At 35.9% G+C, this 18,997-nt stretch overlaps 3 protein-coding genes across 5 annotated transcripts in view; 1 reads left to right on the top strand and 2 right to left on the bottom strand.

Moving 5' to 3' along the window:
- The window catches only part of LOC105170838 (transforming growth factor-beta receptor-associated protein 1), a 10,844-nt gene extending 2,716 nt beyond the window's left edge, over positions 1-8,128 (bottom strand). The window contains exons 1-9 of the mRNA XM_011091759.2: positions 7,744-8,128; positions 6,161-6,254; positions 4,529-4,801; positions 3,768-3,964; positions 3,429-3,570; positions 2,804-3,079; positions 1,614-1,686; positions 779-827; positions 3-216 (exon numbers count right to left, since the gene is read on the bottom strand). Coding sequence (XP_011090061.1) covers positions 3-216; positions 779-827; positions 1,614-1,686; positions 2,804-3,079; positions 3,429-3,570; positions 3,768-3,964; positions 4,529-4,801; positions 6,161-6,254; positions 7,744-7,844 — 1,419 coding nt within the window. The 5' untranslated portion in view covers positions 7,845-8,128. The remainder of the gene's footprint in view (positions 1-2; positions 217-778; positions 828-1,613; positions 1,687-2,803; positions 3,080-3,428; positions 3,571-3,767; positions 3,965-4,528; positions 4,802-6,160; positions 6,255-7,743) is intronic.
- LOC105170424 (protein INVOLVED IN DE NOVO 2-like) lies at positions 9,927-12,234 on the top strand. 2 transcript variants are annotated; one of them, XM_011091181.2, is made up of 2 exons: positions 9,927-10,083; positions 11,093-12,234. In XM_011091181.2, the coding sequence occupies exon 2, from the start codon at positions 11,105-11,107 to the stop codon at positions 11,957-11,959; it is 855 nt and encodes a 284-aa protein (XP_011089483.1). In that variant the 5' UTR covers positions 9,927-10,083; positions 11,093-11,104; the 3' UTR covers positions 11,960-12,234. The 2 variants fall into 2 exon arrangements, with proteins under 2 accessions (XP_011089483.1, XP_011089484.1); XM_011091182.2 differs by lacking the exon at positions 9,927-10,083 and adding an exon at positions 10,255-10,543.
- Positions 13,366-18,997, bottom strand: part of LOC105170422 (PGR5-like protein 1B, chloroplastic) — a 6,211-nt gene continuing 579 nt past the window's right edge. The window contains exons 2-8 of one of the 2 annotated variants that reach the window (XM_011091180.2): positions 18,891-18,982; positions 18,735-18,797; positions 18,565-18,651; positions 16,000-16,237; positions 14,786-14,859; positions 14,583-14,681; positions 13,366-13,730 (exon numbers count right to left, since the gene is read on the bottom strand). In XM_011091180.2, the coding sequence (XP_011089482.1) occupies positions 13,644-13,730; positions 14,583-14,681; positions 14,786-14,859; positions 16,000-16,237; positions 18,565-18,651; positions 18,735-18,797; positions 18,891-18,982 (740 nt within the window). In that variant the 3' untranslated portion in view covers positions 13,366-13,643. Of the gene's footprint in view, positions 13,731-14,582; positions 14,682-14,785; positions 14,860-15,999; positions 16,238-18,564; positions 18,652-18,734; positions 18,798-18,890 lie in introns of both variants that reach the window. The other variant, XM_011091179.2, reaches the window with a different exon arrangement.

The following is an 18,997-nucleotide window of genomic DNA, read 5'->3' as shown; positions in this document are numbered from 1 at the left end:
AAGGTCTGGAATCTTGCCCTAACAGGACTAGCGAAAATCGAGCTCCTTCCAAGTTCAGAAACTTCAATTTCATTTTGTGGCATTCCACCCGCAGAATCTTGTGTTGAAAGCTCCAGCTCAGAAGTTGCAAGTGCTGACTTAGCAAGCAAGAGTGCGTATGCTGTATGGAACTGTGTATCGTCAGAGTCTTGGTCTTCAATCAACCATTGGAGATATCTGCATTATAATATCCAAGCATTTTAGTAGGATTAATGGCAATACATATGATAGCTGACATTGCAGTCCCAATAAACCAAGAGAAACTTTTCCCCCAACGGACAGCAGACTGTGGACACTACCACTAGCAGAATAACAATACACCTATGTCCAAAAAGACACACGCACAAAAACAAAAGAAGAGGAGGAAAAAAAAAAGAAGTTAAATTTCATCTATCTAAAGTAAATCTGAGGTACCAATTAAGCACTACCACGAAGTTAACACTTCCAAACTGAAGCAGCTGATTGAATATAAAGACCAAAGTCACTGAATAATTTCAGAAGCTTAGCGAAGAATGAGAATGCTATTGACTAAGGGAAGTAGAATTCCAATTTTAATAAACATTACAAATCCCCCACCCCACCCCAAAATGAAAAGTAATTTGTTATCCTGCCTCTTTTTATTCGCTACTACTGTCCTTATACCTTCCTCCAAAAGTACTAACTGATTAAAAACATCCCAAAACCGTGAAAGTTGCATCATTTCAGAAAATTCAACCACAAGGGAATTGCCAAGCTATACCTTTGAAGAATTTCCACTTTTTTGGGATCAATGGCAGCAATTACTTCATCTGGCACAAGAAAACTTACATCAGAACGCAACCAACCAAAAGAGACACCAATCCATCAAAATGAGAGAACACAGAAAAGTTTAGATAAGAATTCCTCTCATACCACCTCTGAAACAATTCTCATACAATCAAGCAAACGGATGCGCGACAGACAGACAAAAGATGACAGAGACCCAGACTATCCATCCTATTAAAAAAAGATGACCACCACCTAACATCTTGAGGCAGGAGGCTAATGTAACAAGTCAGCTAGCACCTGTACCAATACTCCATTCAATCAAAGCCAACCCGCTAAAATACAATTTTTATCCTTGGAAAAGTCGTATGCATAATTAGGCTTAACGAACAAGCATACTTCTAAAATACACAACAAACATCACAGGGCTATTAAACAATATCCTTCGTTGAAAAGATAACTGCAACAACAGCTTCAGCAGAAAAGAGTTTAAATTGCAACAGGAAGATTTGCTTGTCTTGTGATGCATGTGAAAGGATACATAGAAAAGATGAGGAAGAATGATGAACTTAAAAAGGCATCATTTTGTAATCCTCCACGAGCAATACCTTGGGCCCTAGAATGGGCTATGTGTAGTTGTCCCTAGAACTTGAAAACGAATCATTTTAATAGGTTATCTTAGTAAGTTACATGTAAAAAGGCATGGTTAAAGATTTCTCTTCTGTCTGAAAATAATAACTATATAGAATACCAGAACAGGAGAAGTTTTTTTGGGATTGAAATCTCATATAAAAAGAGCACACACATGCTACAAATGTGATAACTCTTACCTGGTGATAGTAAATTGGTTCTTTTCTCTGATATCAGAATTTGGACCGCAAGCACCTGGTTGATATCTGCAATCTGAAAAAAGAAAAGAATGACCATCACAAATCAGATATAGCAAACACAAGGGCTGAAACTCACAGGGCCCAATCATTTGGCATGGATATGAATGGACCTTGGGGAATACAAAGTCAAACACATAGGAACAACTACAAGGACCTCTCTTGAGGTTCTTCCAATATACAAGCACCTTCCCTGTGGTATGTCCAATTACATTTACTAACCATAAGGTTTGATATTAGTTTAGGATTTCCTACTTCTGTTATGTCACCATGAAATAAAGATGACATCAACAAACATAATTAGTGAAAATCCGATTTACAGACTATCTTGTAAAGTTTTCCAAATTATAAAATCTTTCCTTGAGGTTTAATATTTGTAGATATCATAAACTATTAACTGTCCTCCATTGTCTAGTAAAAGCACTTAATTTTATAACTTTTACTTTAATAATTCAAAAGTATAGTAAAAGCCTCACGTTTTTCTAAATACATATTATTACTAAAATCTTATCAAGTTATGTTATCTAAAGTTAATTACACATACATATTTTTTCTATCATGATATATATGTAATTTTTTACTTTTAATTTCTCATTTTTCTTCCATGAATGAAGAAAACAACAAAATATTTGCATTCATGAACAAAAAAACAAAAAATAATACCTTCATGGGTGAAAATGAAAAGAAAATAGAAGAGTAATTAATTCAATGAGTTTCGATTCGAGCATCCATCACTGCCCTAAAATAAGTCTAAACAAACAGATTTATATGTGATATGAGCAATTGAAGGATAAAAGTCTTGAACAATGAAGGTACGCTTTTCCTTTTGTTTTTTTCTGGATGAACTACAAGGGGATTATTTATATATTCCAAGTTCCATGGTAGGTTCTATACGTTGGAGTCTTGGACAAACGTTGGCGGAGGTGCGTATGTTTCTTGACAGAGGATACATTTGTCAGGTTATCTAAAACATTAGGGTTTTATATAGACATCAGCCTGAAGGAGTAAATGTAATTGCATGTACCACAAGGAAAATGCCTGTATAGTGGATAATCATAACCCTCAAGGTAGGTCCTTGAGCTATCCCAAATAAATAATTAAATGAAAAAGATATAGAAGATTTTATTACATACCCATCCAAGGTGTTGAAGTACCAGTTCTTGGTCAGAAGACTCTTCAAGAATTTTAGTTGCCTCTATTGCAGCAGTCTCTTGACCAAAACTAAACTTTCTAGAGGAATCTTGTAAATCAGTTTCCTCAAATTGATCTTTATGAGAGCTGCTTGATAAATAATTCATCGCCAATATCCGCCAAATAGAAAGAGCCTGGGCACTCATCCCCTTACCAGCATACAACAAAGCAAGTGTGCGTAAATGCCCAGAATCAGTGAGTAGTGCTTCTAGCTCCTCCTGCACTGCCCAGTAAATACCCATGGTCAATGTTTAAGAGGCTTGGTGATGTCACCTTGACTACACACTATGCTATTATTAACACCCATACAAGCTCCATTTTACCAATAACATTTCCACTCAGATTTCCATGGTCATTGCTCCCTCACTCCCTCTAGGGAACATCCCCCTCAGGTGTGCATTTTTTAACTATTTTATAATTAAAGAGAACAAATTTTCATCCAAGAAACTCAAGTTCCTGAAGTACAGAATTGCATCACTATGAAATGTGAACAATCAAAAGAGAGAGACCAACCAACATAAACAGGTCCTTCACGCATAGTTAGGGAAAAGTTAAAGTAATCCATACCACTATACAGTTATTCTCAGAAGATGCAAGTCTTTCCATGTCTTCAACACGATTGAGAGCTCTATACAGGTACATCAGAAGGGTGTCAACTCCCTCCCTCACTGAGACAGCCAGATCTCTTTCACGACATGCTTGCAAATATCTATAGCAAATTAGTGACAGTTGCAAAATGGAACTTTATTAGAACTTGAGTAGGAGGTCATGCAACATACTTGAGATAGTCTACTTAAAAATAATTTAAGTACACATAAAGATATCCACTCTCTTTTTCATCTGGAAACAAAAAGTTGAACATAACAAATATCAGCTAACTACCAAAAAAGAAAAAATCAGAAACACCTTATCATATTTTCTATGGCGGACTCTAACAGATCAGCTCTACTAGGTGGATTTAGAAGAAACTCCTCACTGACAGCAGTGTCCACACCTGCTTTCTTAAGAAAGACAGCTCTTTGAATAGCTGCCAATCCATCATCTATTACATTCTCGAGATGTGTTGGAGGAGGATGCAAGCCCCAATACCGTTTCCTTGGTGCCTGTAATTTCTCAAAAATATCCGAACATTATATTACGAACTGTAGTTAAATCTATGTTACACACAATGAAAAGCACACATACTTACATAGATATCTGAGTGGAGAGGTGATATGTTATTCAAGTATTGCAATGTCAAAACCCCAGACCCATAAGTTGCCCATACGAGCAAAAACACACACATTAAAACTCCAGAAGCTAAAACCAAACTTACCTAGTCGTCACTGGAAACCTCCCCGAATTTACATCTCAAAAGACACTGTATATGATAATATTACTATAACAATAAGACTTCTCAAAAGATGCTATTAGGTGGTTAATCTTGCAGGATAAATACCATTTTATGAGGCCCACCAGTAACTAACTGAAAGTGAAAAAAAAAATGCGTTTGGCACCTAAGCTTGAGGTAGGAGAATTCATAGCATGTTGGAACACAACAGAGAAGCATCAAGATATTTGTTAAACAAGTTGATATGATTACACATGCCAAGGAACAAAAGGAAACCATGTACACTCTATAAAAAGCACTAAACAGAAAAAATATGTCGCTTGCATTTAGCACATACCAGCAGGGTCCAGCGATTTGGGTCCCGCATGATGAATGGAAAAAGTTCAGAAGGCTGCATGTTTTCTGAAAGCAAGAAGTGATCTACTGCTTCCTTGAACTGCAAGTCAAAGAGCAAGAGGAATCCGACCTGGGCATGGATGAAAGATAGCATCTCCTTTGTCATAGCACCTTCATTCGCAAGCTCATCAACTAAGGTGATGGCTTCCTTGAAGCTTTTTTTCCTGAGAAGATCCTTGATTTGTTCTCCAGAAGCTTCTCCATAGGAAATAAGCTTCAATTTGAAAACATCGCATATGTCATGAGAACCAGATAAGCAGTCACCGTTGAAGAATGGTTAATTTCAGTATATATTATATATACTCCCAGTCTCAATTAAAATTATGAACAATTCCATTATTCAAATTTCCAGTCCCGATACAAATTGCTGATAGTAACTTGTACAGTTGTGCTAAAGTACTTGCACAGTATTTAAACTACCAGTCTCAAGTAATATGGCTGATGGTAAGTAGTCTATTGGTATGCTTAACCCTAAACTGTTGCATGGATTTTTATAAAATCTACTGAGAAAAACCTTGTTGGTCCTAAAAATGTCGCAATCTGCAAACTCTATCTAAGAAGGTTTGCGCTACTTAAGAGGCTGGCATGGATCATCAAAAGCAAAGAAATTGTAATTGGTTAATCGGTCAATAACTACCGAGATAGTGTCCTTCGTGGGGGAAACTAAAGAATTGTTTGATAAGATCCTGACCAATGGTTGCCCAGGATTGCTCAGAAATAGCTAAAGGTTGAAACAATCTGGGAATCCATACATGTTAAGCTTTTCAGTGTTGGTAGACCTAGCATGTGTCAACTAATGAGCTATTGACATACTAATCTTTGCCAAGTAAAGGTCAGGTTCAGCTAAGTAGATTGTAGAGTACCTAAAATACCAAAATGTTCTGGTGAATCATGCATTAGTTTCATGATTGCTCTTTAAGGTTGTCACCAGCATATAGTTTGCCAATATCTCTCGAAATTCCCCCATGTAAGAGTAAAATGAAACATCAATAGTTTGCTGCGTACTCTGAGCAATAGCCTCTTTTTTTGTATTTGTAGCAAATTGGTTGCATGGTTTTAATTGCATTACAACTGTATCACCAATTTCTTCCGTACCATTATTTCTTGCTAACTTTGATAGAGCATCTGCTGCCTTATCTTTAAATTTCTCTTACACCAAAACTCTAACTGAGCCGGTAAGCCCCCACTAACTTGGGTAGATATTTCTGCTGAAGTTTTGTTTTGGTTTCTATAGCCACACACAATTTCATTGATGTCCTGAATATGAATTCAGTACCAAACTAGATAATGTCTCCATTTGGTGATTGTTTACTATAGTCAGAAATTCAATTTTCATATGTGAACATTACTTAGACTCTTCGGCCCTAATACATGAGAAAGCAAGCAGTTCTCAGAGTCAGAGGTCAGTGCTTGTCTCAGTTTCAGATCTCATCAAAAACATCATAAAGCCTTTTTTCAAGCTGCATAATGAAAATTCCTTAATTTTATCCCTTCATGTACTTGGAAAGAGCACGATTTGAGAAATGGCATCAGAATCCCCAAAAAAGAGCATAAAATCACAAAGACAGCCTACCTCCTGCTTCCATCTCGCTCTCTGCTCTTCCTCTTCGGCATTTTCTTTTTCTCCTTCTGGATTTATAACTTCCACCCCTTCATAGCGAAGTAATCTAAAAACAGGGTAAGAAGTATATAATTCATGTATCAAATTGTGACATCAAGAGAAAAGAAGCAATTAAACAACAGAAACTAAACAATCTAAGTGAACCTCATAGAAGAGCATCAGCAGGTTGCTTATTAGTACAAATTAGAAAATCTCCCCAGAGTTTCAAAGAAAAAACACAATCACCAAGGAATTTCCTATATGATAAGCCAAAAGAATTCTGTTCTTTGATTGTGTACTCAGTGGTAATAATCACTTACATCAAAAGCCAATATATTAGAGAAGATAACTAATGAAGAAACTTGGATACATAATTTGAATGTATCTTCTTAATGCATAAAAGAGAAAGCGGGTGCTGTTCACAAAATCTAACTCTATAACTAGGACAGAGATTCTATAACTTGTATGATAAACCTCTATAATGCACAGCCAGGAGTTTGTACTTTTATGGTGTCAATATAACATCTCTACATCAGAAATTAACATAGCCACTCATAAACAGCAAGGGTGACAAACCTGGCATTAGAACATCTCTTCTCAGAGGGAGTCAAGAGTCCACAGAATTTTCTGATCTTTCATTAAGCAGAAGAAAAGCACAAGACCGACCTTTGGCTTTCAAATTTTAACAGGTAATTTACTGAATACAGTTTTTCAATTATGCTTTTGTACACATGGTTAAAAGAAACAACTAAATCTGGCCCTTTTTTCCAAATTTATCTGTATTTTTATGATTTACCTCATAGTTTAAGGCGATCAACTGAATTAAATGAATTCTGAGCATGAGGATTTGAGCTAAGTCAAGTCCTATACAAAAAAGATCACCACATACAAAATTATTTTCTCATGTTATGCTTCATCTGACCAAAATAAGAGAAGACCTCATCTCATATGCTACTTAGTGTTGATATCTGGATAACCATCAAGTCCCATCACTGGACATTGATTCCTAAAGGAACAAAGGACAAGAAATCCTCAAAGCCTGAACAAACATACAAGGGAAACCCTCCTTCTACATCCCTTATATTTTCGACAAAGGAAGAACTGAGTAAGGGCGGGATCATTTATTATTAGAAACAAAAGAATATGTAAACTGCTGAAAGCTTATGCGCATCCTAGACTCTTATGCACATACACTTGAGTTAAATATCTATTACTCTTAGAAAAGGCCAAAATTCCATATTTCCTTCAAAGATTTGTATGCAAAAACAATTTGAGATACTAAACACAGAAGAACGCAACTTTTTGCAGAATACTCTACATTAATCAATCCAGTCAACTAATATCACGAACTCCAAGTCCCAGATGTTACAGCAGCAATTTTGCAAATTCAATATCACATCATGAAAACCAGAACAAATAACAATAAGCAGTTCGAACACAAACTAAAAAAAACAACTCCCGCTAGTAAGAGTTACCAATTCAAATCGGCAACTACCAATCACAAAAAGACCTCATTTTTCCAGTAAAAAACTTGAACCACAGTTATATATACACACCCGTTGACAGATCTATGCATAGCGTTGCTGAACAACGACAGTCCCGACGTCATGGCCGCGAAGAAACGCCCTTTGCTTTGAATCCTCTCCGGACTTGCCATATTCTTCCAAGAAAATAGAATGGAAATTCAGCTTAAACAAATCGGACAAAAGCCGAGTATAAATCCAATTATAGAGAATCACAAATCCAATTTCCTAAACTCCCAAAAATCAAGAGTAGAAAAGTATCAGTACTATCAAAATTTGGAACCCTAATTTTGATCAATCAGGCGATGTGTCCGAGTGAATTTGAAGTGATTCCCATTAAAAATAAGTTGCTTTCGATGTTAGAATTCTTGAGATTAATAAAATCTAACACAATTCGTAAACTGTAAACAAAGAACTTATTATTCCAGTATAATACCGGCGATGCTGAATTGAATTAATATATACATATTTTTTTTAATTTTAAAGTATAAATAGACTTAAACTAATAAAATTATATTATAATAAAATGTAATGTCAAATAATATTATATCAGATAAAAGTATGCATCTTTTTTTGTCATTTTTTTTATAAATTTAAGTTTAGTATTATTTCGTATATATTTTAATAAATAAGATGAAATCATTTTGAGTATTTTGAAATTAAAATTTATATTATTTTTACCGTTTATATATATATATATATATATATATTTTGCAGTCACAATTAAATTCAAATTACCTTAAATGATTATATACTTAAATACAATTCATTTGTAAAATTATCGAGCTAAGGGTATTTTGATTCACAATTTCTAATTGTTGATACAATTAAATATGAACAACGAGCAATACCATGATAACTTTTAAAGCAGCTATAGCTGGAATATCGATTCCAAATTAATAGAGTTTTCTTTAATACTTTTTTTTATATTTTAAAAACATATTTAGGGATTGACTAACACATTTTACTATTTACTATGGCACATTTTGAGTGTTCTGGGCTCGTCTATTAAGGATGGTTTTTTATAATTTTAGATAAGTTGTCGTTGTGAGATATCGATTGCGCTCTCATGGTCTGTTGGATGTTGTGGTGGTCTCACAATTTAAAAAATGCTTAACAAGGGTTTCTCTTCCCACATCACATTGTGGATTTTGCTAGGAGTTATCTTGATGTCTTTTGATTCACCTCCGGGATGCTTGTTTTTGTGAAAATCGAGAGAGCTGCCGAAGGCACGAACGACAGACTCAAGCTACCAAGGCAGTGACTGACTTCCTAGTTGGAAGGCAGGAACGGAATACAACAAGGGGGCAACTTCTTTCCCGACTCCTAGCCAGCTACCCGGAAGCCCAAAAAGCGTGAGGGGAGCTGGCATAGCTGAGGGGAAGGAGAAGCCCCCAAAGAGAGGAGCGGGCAGAGCGCAGCGGGGTCCGGCCGACTGGCCGAATCCGTATTTAACTACCGAGCTAAATGGAGTGAGCTGCCGAAGGCACGAACGCTTTAGTGCAAAGCTTTGCTCTTTCACCTCCTCGCCTAGTTCATCTGCCTTGTTGGCAGGCTCCAGGGAAAGATTGTATCAAATCAATTTTGATGGTGCACTTCTTGAAGGGAAAATCTTTTTGGGACTCATGATGGTGGCACGAAACTCGGGCGGGGTTTGTTGGCATGGCACTCACTCCATTTGGAGTGTCGAGGATCAACAATTCTAACAAAAAACATTTGCAGCAAGAGACGTAATAATTTTGGCTTGTTGAAAATTCTGACAAAAAGTGATAATTGAAGGGGACTATGCTACACTTCTTTCTAAAATCTCCCTTGTTCTTTTGTTGGTACATTATTTTTTACACTGTATCATTGGCGGCTCAATTGGTGTCCGTTTCTTATGATTGAGCAATTCAGTTGCCCATTATTTGGCGTAAATTGCAATTAATCTTGAAAAGATTCCTTGTTAAACCTGCAATTTTGTCAATTAATATGTGCTCGATTTAACTAAAAAAAAAAGATTTAACTAAGAAGAATGCATTCTTTCCAAGTTTTCGTTTAGCATATTTAACAGATCATTTTTTCCGCCAATAATATGAATTGTAGTATATGAAACTGAAAAGCCAACTTCAAATCCAGGTTGGTTTATATTTCTTGAATTTTTACAATTTCTTTTATCAATTTTGTACCGTCTCTCGAAATCTTCAATAGTGTGCGCCTCTCTCTCTCTCTATAATATATATATATAAATAGCGTTGGGTGGAGGGTTCTTGTACAAAAGAATACTCCGTCTGTTTGCTAAGGATTTTACAAACCCTAAATCTGACTGCATGTAGGGCCGCTACTGATTTCTTTCACTTAATCTATCACAAGAACTGTGTTCAACTTTCAAAGGTAAATGTTCTCTCTCTCGTGTTTGAATTTCTCACGAAGGAGAAGTTATACTTTTTTCTTCATTGTCTGGGTAGTGTAGTGTTGCTTCCTTTTTTTTTTTTATAATTATTATTGTTCTCCCTTAACTGATATACTGCTCTAGAAAGTGAACGCTATGGGTTTCTCACCAACTCTGAGAAATCTTCTTCTTTGGGTTTAGTTGGGGTTTCTGTATTTTTCTTTCTCCTTTTTCTCATATAAGTTCCCTTTAGTTATTCTTAATCTTTCCCTTAATGTATACGTATGCAACTACTTTCTTTTAGTTTTACAAAGATATTGAAAAAAAATCTAAGTTTTAGTACATTCTGAGGATATGTTATTTTTCTGGGAAAGTTGAGATGGGTAAGATATTCTTAAGCAGCTAAAAGAATTAGTACTTGCATGGAGTTGGAGGTGGAAGTTTCTTCCGTCTTCTTCTAATGTAAGTTCTACATTCTTCTCTGATTCAATATTTTTCAGAGAAAGCATGGTTGTTTCTGCATTTGATGTTTCCTTGTTCATTTGAGTTGAGTTCTTAGACATTATTGCATAGGAGGTTTCTGAGAAGAAGTGAAGAGATAGTTGGTTTTTCTTTTGAGTAAATTTGAGGCTCATTCATGTACTTTGCATTTTATACGGGTTAGGAAATTACCTGGACAAAAACGAAAATCAGAGGAATGAAGCTTTTTCAAAAATGTATTGGATGAAAGACATTTATGTTTGACAGGGCTAGATATATGAAAGCACAATGCCAAGAATTTCATTTTTATTAGGCCTAAAGTATTGTAAGATTTTCTCATTTTATATGTTCTGCAAGTTGTCAGTATTTATTTCATTTCGAGTATACAGGAAAGATAAATGTGATGTTTTAATTTATTTTTCTCTATGTATGATTTTCACACACCGAACAAAGAATAGAAGGGGAGTTACTGCTCTCTCCTACTGTCTGATACTTAATGACTCCAACCTGTACGTTTGATTTTGATTTCAGATTCTGTGAAAGATGTCTTATTCATCTGAAGAGGAAACTGATATAAGTGATTCAGAGTTGGACGAGTATGTTGATCGGTGCTATGAACAGTTGAAGGATGGCAGTCGGAAGGTGAAGTTTTCAGACGAGGTGTATAGGTGCCCATACTGCCCTGGGAAAAAAAAGTTGGTCTATGCACTTAAGGACCTTCTACAACATGCCTCTGACGTTGGGAAGGGCTCTCAAAACAGGGATATCAAGCACAAAGGGAAGCATTTAGGTCTTGTCAGGTACATTAAAGATGATCTTGCGCAGGAAGACCTATCTTCTGAACTAGCTGGGTTAGCTCTTGAGGTGCCCACTGGAAATGGTGTGTCTGAGTTGTTTGTGTGGCCATGGATGGGAATTCTAGCAAATGTTGATGCTGAGAAAAGCTCTAGACTGAAGAATGATCTGGCTGAGAGAGGATTTGATCCAGTCAGAGTTCGACTACTGTCAACTGGCGGATATGCAGTAGTGGAATTTAAGAGAGACTGGTCTGGGTTTTATAGGGCAATAATGTTTGAGAAGGAATTTGAGGTTGATCGTCGTGGGAAGAAGGATTATTGTGCATCTCCTCACTTGGCAGATGAATTATACGGTTGGGTTGCCCGAGATGATGATTACAATTTGAAGGGTTCCTTAGGTGAGTATCTTCAGAAGAACGGAGACCTGAAAACTATTAGTGATTTGGTGGTTGATGAGAAGCGCAAAACTGGCCTGCTTATTGCTAACTTGAGTAACACAATTCAAGAATTGCGGACACGTGTTGATGAGCTTGAAAGCAACTACTGTAAGCCCCCTGCAGCTGATATTCATGTTGCTAGTCAGAAAGATGAGATACAGTGATGACTTTTTCAAAGATATCTTTAATTTGTTAGAAGTGTATGCATGACTGAATATTAGGTCATCTTTGTTATCTATTGTTTTCCTGTTGCCTTGTCTTCCTAAATTTTGCACATTGATGTTGTAGCTTGGGAGTTCTCTATATCATCTCTGCAAGTAAAAGGAAGCTGAAGGTTGATATGGGTACACTGTTAAGAATTTGGTTTTTATGTATATATCTTGTAACCAGTCAGATTTGGCTTTTCTAGCTGTATTATTTAAACCTTTCTCCCTCTGGTGTGCGGTATCTTTGCCTTTCCATACTTGTCATGGTTATCTAGAAGATCTGTTTCTTTACTAGTTGATTTGGAAGGTCATAGATGCTTTACGTTGCATTTGGTTTCAAGGATTCTTTTCTTTTAGACATCCCCACTCACTCATACATCCAATATTTGAATCCAAGAGATCTTGAGCCAAAAATGGGTAGTTGCTACCTAGATGACTGGATTTAAGGATTTGAAAGTTTGATCTCAAATTATTTCAAATTAAAAGAATTTATTTTAGAATTTGAAATCTATCTATGTTACAAAATATAGTTTAAAATTAGATATGAAGGATTTGAAATATATTGAATTTAGAGTTACTCATATAAATTTAAAAATTTTGTTAATTTAGCAATCTAGGGGTAAATGCTTTATCTTGCAAAAGCTCGGGAAATTGAACTTATCAGCCTCTGTTAATCATAATTTGGATTAGATATACTGTGATGCTGCTGATATTCTGGTAAGTTTTCTACTCTCTTTTCATTCGTTTGTCCGATTTTTAATGGACTTATAACGTAATTAGCATGAACATGGAAAACCAAGATCCAGCTGTTTGCTGCTTTTCTTCTAGCAAACATGGGGAATCAATTATCATGTGTATTCATTTGGGAAGGTTGTGTTAATTAACCGATTTTCTGTATATTTTTCACACTTCTGTGTCTCACCTCAAGTTCTATCTGTGTTCGACTTCAAAACAAATACACCATCACGCATGTCAAAAGAAGAGAAAATCAGCCGAACAGCACGCGATTACAGATGAAGTCATTTGGCAATATTCTGACTGAAGTTATGCCCTAAACGTGAATTACAATTCAACCATGAGATTTTTTATTTTGAGTATATATATTCGAAGGCTCCCTCCTACATACATCTACTTATCTTCGAAGCCAGACCCATTATGTACCAAAAGAGTATTACTCATAAATGAAAATCAATATTTTAGTCCCTGCAACATCTCCATTTGCATTGGGGGCAAATGCATATTTTGATACTGATGTATAGATTTCTGATTTAGTACAACGTCCATTTGCATCACCAGCAATGCATATTCTGATCTTAATGTAGTAGAACTTCAGAAGTCATCTGATAATACGATAGACTGCAGAATAGCGAGACTCCAATTGCAAAAATATATTAGCCACGCGCCAACAAATATAAATCAAGTGTTGCAAAATCCTACACGATTTTTCAGATAAACAGACTCTTCAGTGTTCTCCCTGGCATGAAACTTCAAACAAAAACATGCTGCAGTTTGTATGCTGTAGCAAATACTTCCACCAGTACTGCCACAACTTACCAACAGAGAATAAAGCAATAGCTTGAATGTGTTCCTATACAAGAGGATCCAATCCAGTTAATGAAGCACAAGGCTGAGAATTTCTATCTTATGCCCATCTTTGACATCTACCCCTAGATCGAATTAAATAGATGCGACCATACACCCATCGTCTACCTGGTCTTGAGATGGATTGCTGCAATCACCAAACAGACAAAATCAAATATCAATACAATAGGATTGCAAGGCTTGTGCAGAATAGTTCCGGAATAAACTTTCCGAAGCTGCTAAATGGTGAAATAAGAGGTATTTATTTAGGGTTGAACAACATTATAAGTGGATAACATGCGTTCTCCTCAGTCTTGCCACATGAACATAGCAGCAAACACAAGAATAATTTGTCATGATTTTTGTTTCTTCAGTATCAAGTACAAAATCCCAATTCCAACCAGCACTTTATAAGAATAAAGCAGACAGCGATGTGTGTCTTGATCTTGACAACTGAAATGATCTAAACGTCAGCACACTCATTAGAAACGCTCAAGAAGAAGAAGAAGAGCGGAGTAAGTTCAACACTCATCAAAATGGATGTATAGTGGTCATCATCAACACCCTGTTTCCATCATATTGACACCCTTTCCCCTCGTATCCATCACGAATATTTGGGCAAAAAACAGGTGGTAAAAAGGGAATTTGATTATTAACAGCATCTAAACCTATCCCCTTGCCTCACACAACCAGCAGCAGTTGGGATATAAACATTGGTCGAGACAGACTTTGTCCATTATCTGATTAAGTCTCAGGTACAAAATATTTGATTCCCAGATCTTAATAGTAACTTGTAATGCCCATGTTGAAGAATACTTACTCGGTTCTACATTACCTTTAGATGCAACAATCTCAAAGTAACAAAAATTCTCAAAAAGCTTCTAGAAATATGCAAATTCTTTTGATGAGCTACTGTGACAAGTATTAGTAACAGGTAAGTTCCTTAATCTAAACCACAAGTAGTAACGAATTAAGATTAAAACTGGAGCAAGTCAAGTACCTCAATTTTTGTGCGGAACTCCAAGGAGCTCTCACATACATGACACTCCACTCTATGTGGGGAGTGAATCGACCGATCTGATCTAACAAATGCAAACACCTGCAAGGAAATGTAATTTTCAAGTTAGAAGGATCAATCAGCACAGGTTAGACAATCACATTGTTAGATATAAAAGTAATGCAGACAATTCAAGGAGACACTACCTCTTCACCACAATTAGGGCATACCCCTTTCAATGCCACCAAATCATTTTTCCAGAGTCCTTGAAGTGCTCCAACTACAAGCAAGTCCCCAGTCAGAGAGCAATTGAAGAGACAAGACTGACAGATTCAATATTCTTTTTTGTGTCTTATGCATGACCAAACAAACTGAACCTAATTCACACATTTTATGTTCCCTATGTGAGAAAGAGCAACATCAACTAAAATATAGACCTCAGTGGATTATACTCACCCTAAATGGACTTAATGGCAAATAACTTAAATATAACTCAAATATGGCCAAACAATCCTAATTCCCGCAAACTGTCCCTATTAATTTCTAAAATTAATACATCTAACAATATTTTCATGAAATAGTCATTTAGCCTGTTGTTCTTTCAACACACAGTAATAGAAAAGTGTGCAATTAAGTAAAATAGAAACAAATACTGGAACAATTATCTAAAAATTGGGATCCAAGTGAATCCAATATTAGGAGCTCATGATTTTGCATCACTTTCAGACTCTCATGTTGCCTTCTTGATGTACTAAGTGATCCAAACCTATCCTTGACAACTCCCATAAGCAAGGTAACTTGGTCCTAAATGACGAACATTTGATTTTTTGTAATGAAAACGTGATATAATCTTTGGATAGAAAGATACATCACGGGATTACTAGAAGTAAACTAAACTTAAGATTTTCTGTAAATTAAATAGCTGATAACACAGTAATGGTAAATGCCAGATACATGTTTTTTGAAAATTTTCCATTATTAGTTCCTGCAAATCAATTATAAGACACATTATTATAATGAGGCTCGCAACTGAACACAATTGATGTGTATGGTCAATTTTATGGAATATTTATGAACTGCAGCTTTTGGCTACTGAAATGATTTGCAGATCAAAGATTGTTCAGATGAATAAATTACCAACAAACTTTAAACCCAAATAGGGGCCAATTAGATTTTGTTTCAGGTTACATCATACAGGTATCAGATAAGCGAAACAAAGGGTACAGATGAAAATAAACCAACAAAGAGAAGACAGCTTAGGTGGGGTGAAACACAGCTACTTCCTTCATGAAAGGACTATAGCTAGAAGTAAATGTTTCAAGTTTCAACTCATTACCACCATCTGTAACAGGAGGGAAAAACTCAATGCTTTACCAAAATAGAAGTGTGAGAACATTGGTGAAGATTTAATATTCATTACCGGAGGCTGATGCAATTGGATAGCCAACCATGGACCCGAACAACATCAAGAGCATGCCATTAAGTGTAGCAAAGAACTCTAGTGTAGAGGCTTGATTAGTGTAAGAAATTCCTGAATCGAATGCGTCTTTATAAGCTTGAAAAACAGTGTATGCTACAGGCAGAAGACAAGCTGAAGATCCAAAACCAAGAATCAAGAGCCATACGCTTGCCAATGCAAACACCTGTGAAGGATCTTCCTGCCCTACATGCATGTTATTCAATATTCAAGTGCAGAGAAAGAGAAGATTGACCCACTATTATATTAGATAAAGTAACATGAATCTATAAAAAATTTACTTTACTGCACATAGAAGCCAGTGCATGATTAAGAGTCCTCTTCCACTAAACTTGATATAACATTAAAAACTAGATTGCCAAATTTGGAACTAGTGCACATCTATCCTGCAGTTAGTACATCTCACGCCCAGTATATTACCGGATCAAGGCGCTACTTCTGTAACAATATTTACATTATATAGAACATCTAATATATTCTAATTCATAATTATGCACTATTTGATCTTAGAAGTAATGAGAAAGGTAGGATCCACGCATTCTCCAGCAGGTCAAGTCAAACAGAAACAGATCAGGTACTTGAGAATTATCTTTTGTTAATGGGATTAGTTGCCCAGATGAGCTAAATTTTGGAAGACGATTAATCACTGCAGAATGTACTGTTTCCCATGAGTTTTTTTATTCTGTTTCCTTCCTGATCCTAACCATCAAATATGGAACCAAAAACAAAGAAACAATCCAACGGATTTCTTATTTTCCTTCCCTGTTATAAGCAGCAAAAAAACTTTAAAATTTTCATATTGGCAAAGTAGAGGAAAAACAGCAAAATGATGTAATAGAAAAATAACTTTTGATTGTTTCTTTATCTTTAATCTAATTGGTGGAAAACAAATTCAGACAAGGACTTCTTGGATGAAGTGTTTCCCTATGCAATATGTTAAAGCATACAAGCAAAGCTAGTATTTGATGATACAAGTCTAAGCATTTCCAGGTACGACAGATTTAGGTTGCATCCAAAATGGGGTCCAGCAATGGATTTCATTTTAACTTAAACCTATAAATTTGTATTGTATCCCAGAGGACCGAAGAGCTAGGAGAAAGACATAGAAAATATAGTTCTTTTAAGCTTCCAGCCTATACATTCTGAAAATAAAAATATGAAAATATAAAACATTCTGACAATAAAAATATAAAACAGCTTCATTTTTGTTCAACTTCATTGACTTTGGGGACCTTTTTGCAGCCTTGCTCAATGTTAAACAACTTTAAAATTCTGGAAAAGTCTATATAGATACTTGCAGTGCTTTAAACTTAGAAAAGTAGAGAAATTCAGGAGGGTTGGTGAACAGTTAAACTTTTTCAATGGATAATGGTATCTAGCTTAAATAATGACAAGATCAGAAAGTATTTCTCTTAGGTCAGGTTAACATTTCTATTTGATGTAACCCATAAAGAGATGGTTGCAACTTTGCTTTGGCTCCATGCAGAAAAAGGCTAAAAAATTACTAATTAATTTAAATGTGTCAAATAACTTCTCTCTTCTCAGTTGACCAGTAATATATCCTCAAGGATATTAGTCCAATTACATTCATATGAGCCAAACTGTGATTAAGCAGAAATTTGATGCAACGGATTTTATAAATGATTAGGTAGAGTTGAAGGATCTTTAAAGCATTTCTTCTAATTTTCTTATGTAATCACATTCTTGAAATGATATATAGATTTCTGGTATATGATGCTAGGAATTCTCTTTCTTTTTCAGCTTCGTCTTATTTTTACCACTAAACACTGATGATTAAACATTCAGCATATTTCAGTAGATCTCCAACATCCAAAATTGTCATGCTAATCAATGTTCCGAAATCCCTAGCACCATACTGCAACTTTGCTTTAATCACCACAGCTGAATAACGTCATCAGCAGCAAAAGGGCACTAATTTCTTATTTCTAGCCCTAAACGTTGCACATCCTCAACCCTTCCCCCAACTAGAAGTATCCCCCAACTAACTTCAAAGTTCCATGCACTCCAGCTGGCTGCAATTTATATTCTTTCATAACTTCGGTGATGCTTTCACTTCCAAATTATGTTTTATGCCATAATTTGTTGAAAGCTACAGAGTCTGGATTCTTTCACTTTGCGGTACCGCACTGCTATCATGCTTGTGTCCTATATATCACAACTAAATTTCCTTTGGGTGCATCCATCCTCGTATTTAACAGTCAATTTTAAATTTGAACAGTGTACAGGTAGGAGAAGAAATTCCGTTCAACATGCTCACAATATAAAAATACATAGTTCTAAGAGTAGTATTGAAAATGCAACCAGCAATAGCTGCGCTAGGTTGTCATGAAATACTCAATTTACCCTGAAACAGCCATAGTATATACAGGGAACTAAACTATGCCATCAGTACCAAGTTATTCAATACGGATTACAATTTCATACAAAATAACATCGCGAAACTATAGATAGCTAACATCAAAGGACGCAAATTAATAGCAAAATTACCTCAGCATCCGCATAAGTGGACTGCTGCCTGAGACTGCAGCGCGGATACTTCACAACAGATTTGGACCCATACCACCGCAGTTTTAACTGTAAAAATAAAATCTTCTCCATCGGCAACGACCAAATTTAACAACTAATACAAATACAACTAAAGCTTAAGCAGAATTTACCTCAACTCTATCAAACATGTCATCAACTATCAACGGTTCTCCGCTATAATAAGCGTCCCGAGCCTTAAAAGAAAAAAGAAACAAAAGAACAAAGAAAGAAATGTTAATGATCAAACTGATTAAAACTGATTCCAAATTCGCGAAGGCGACACTCACTTGACGATAAAGAGCTTCTAGGTTTTCTTGACTGGCGGTTTCCACTGGGCCGATGAAGATACACGACGGTCCTTCCACACGACGACAGCCGTTGCGCGCAGCGGCGG

Source organism: Sesamum indicum, linkage group LG9, assembly GCF_000512975.1.
Source record: "Sesamum indicum cultivar Zhongzhi No. 13 linkage group LG9, S_indicum_v1.0, whole genome shotgun sequence".
Lineage (NCBI taxonomy): Eukaryota > Viridiplantae > Streptophyta > Magnoliopsida > Lamiales > Pedaliaceae > Sesamum > Sesamum indicum.
This window is presented reverse-complemented; position numbering and strand designations above follow the sequence as displayed.

What these genes read in the sequence shown, in the direction of transcription:
- LOC105170424 (XM_011091181.2), top strand. Translation starts at nt 11,105, where the DNA reads ATGTCTTATTCATCTGAAGAGGAAACTGATATAAGTGATTCAGAGTTG.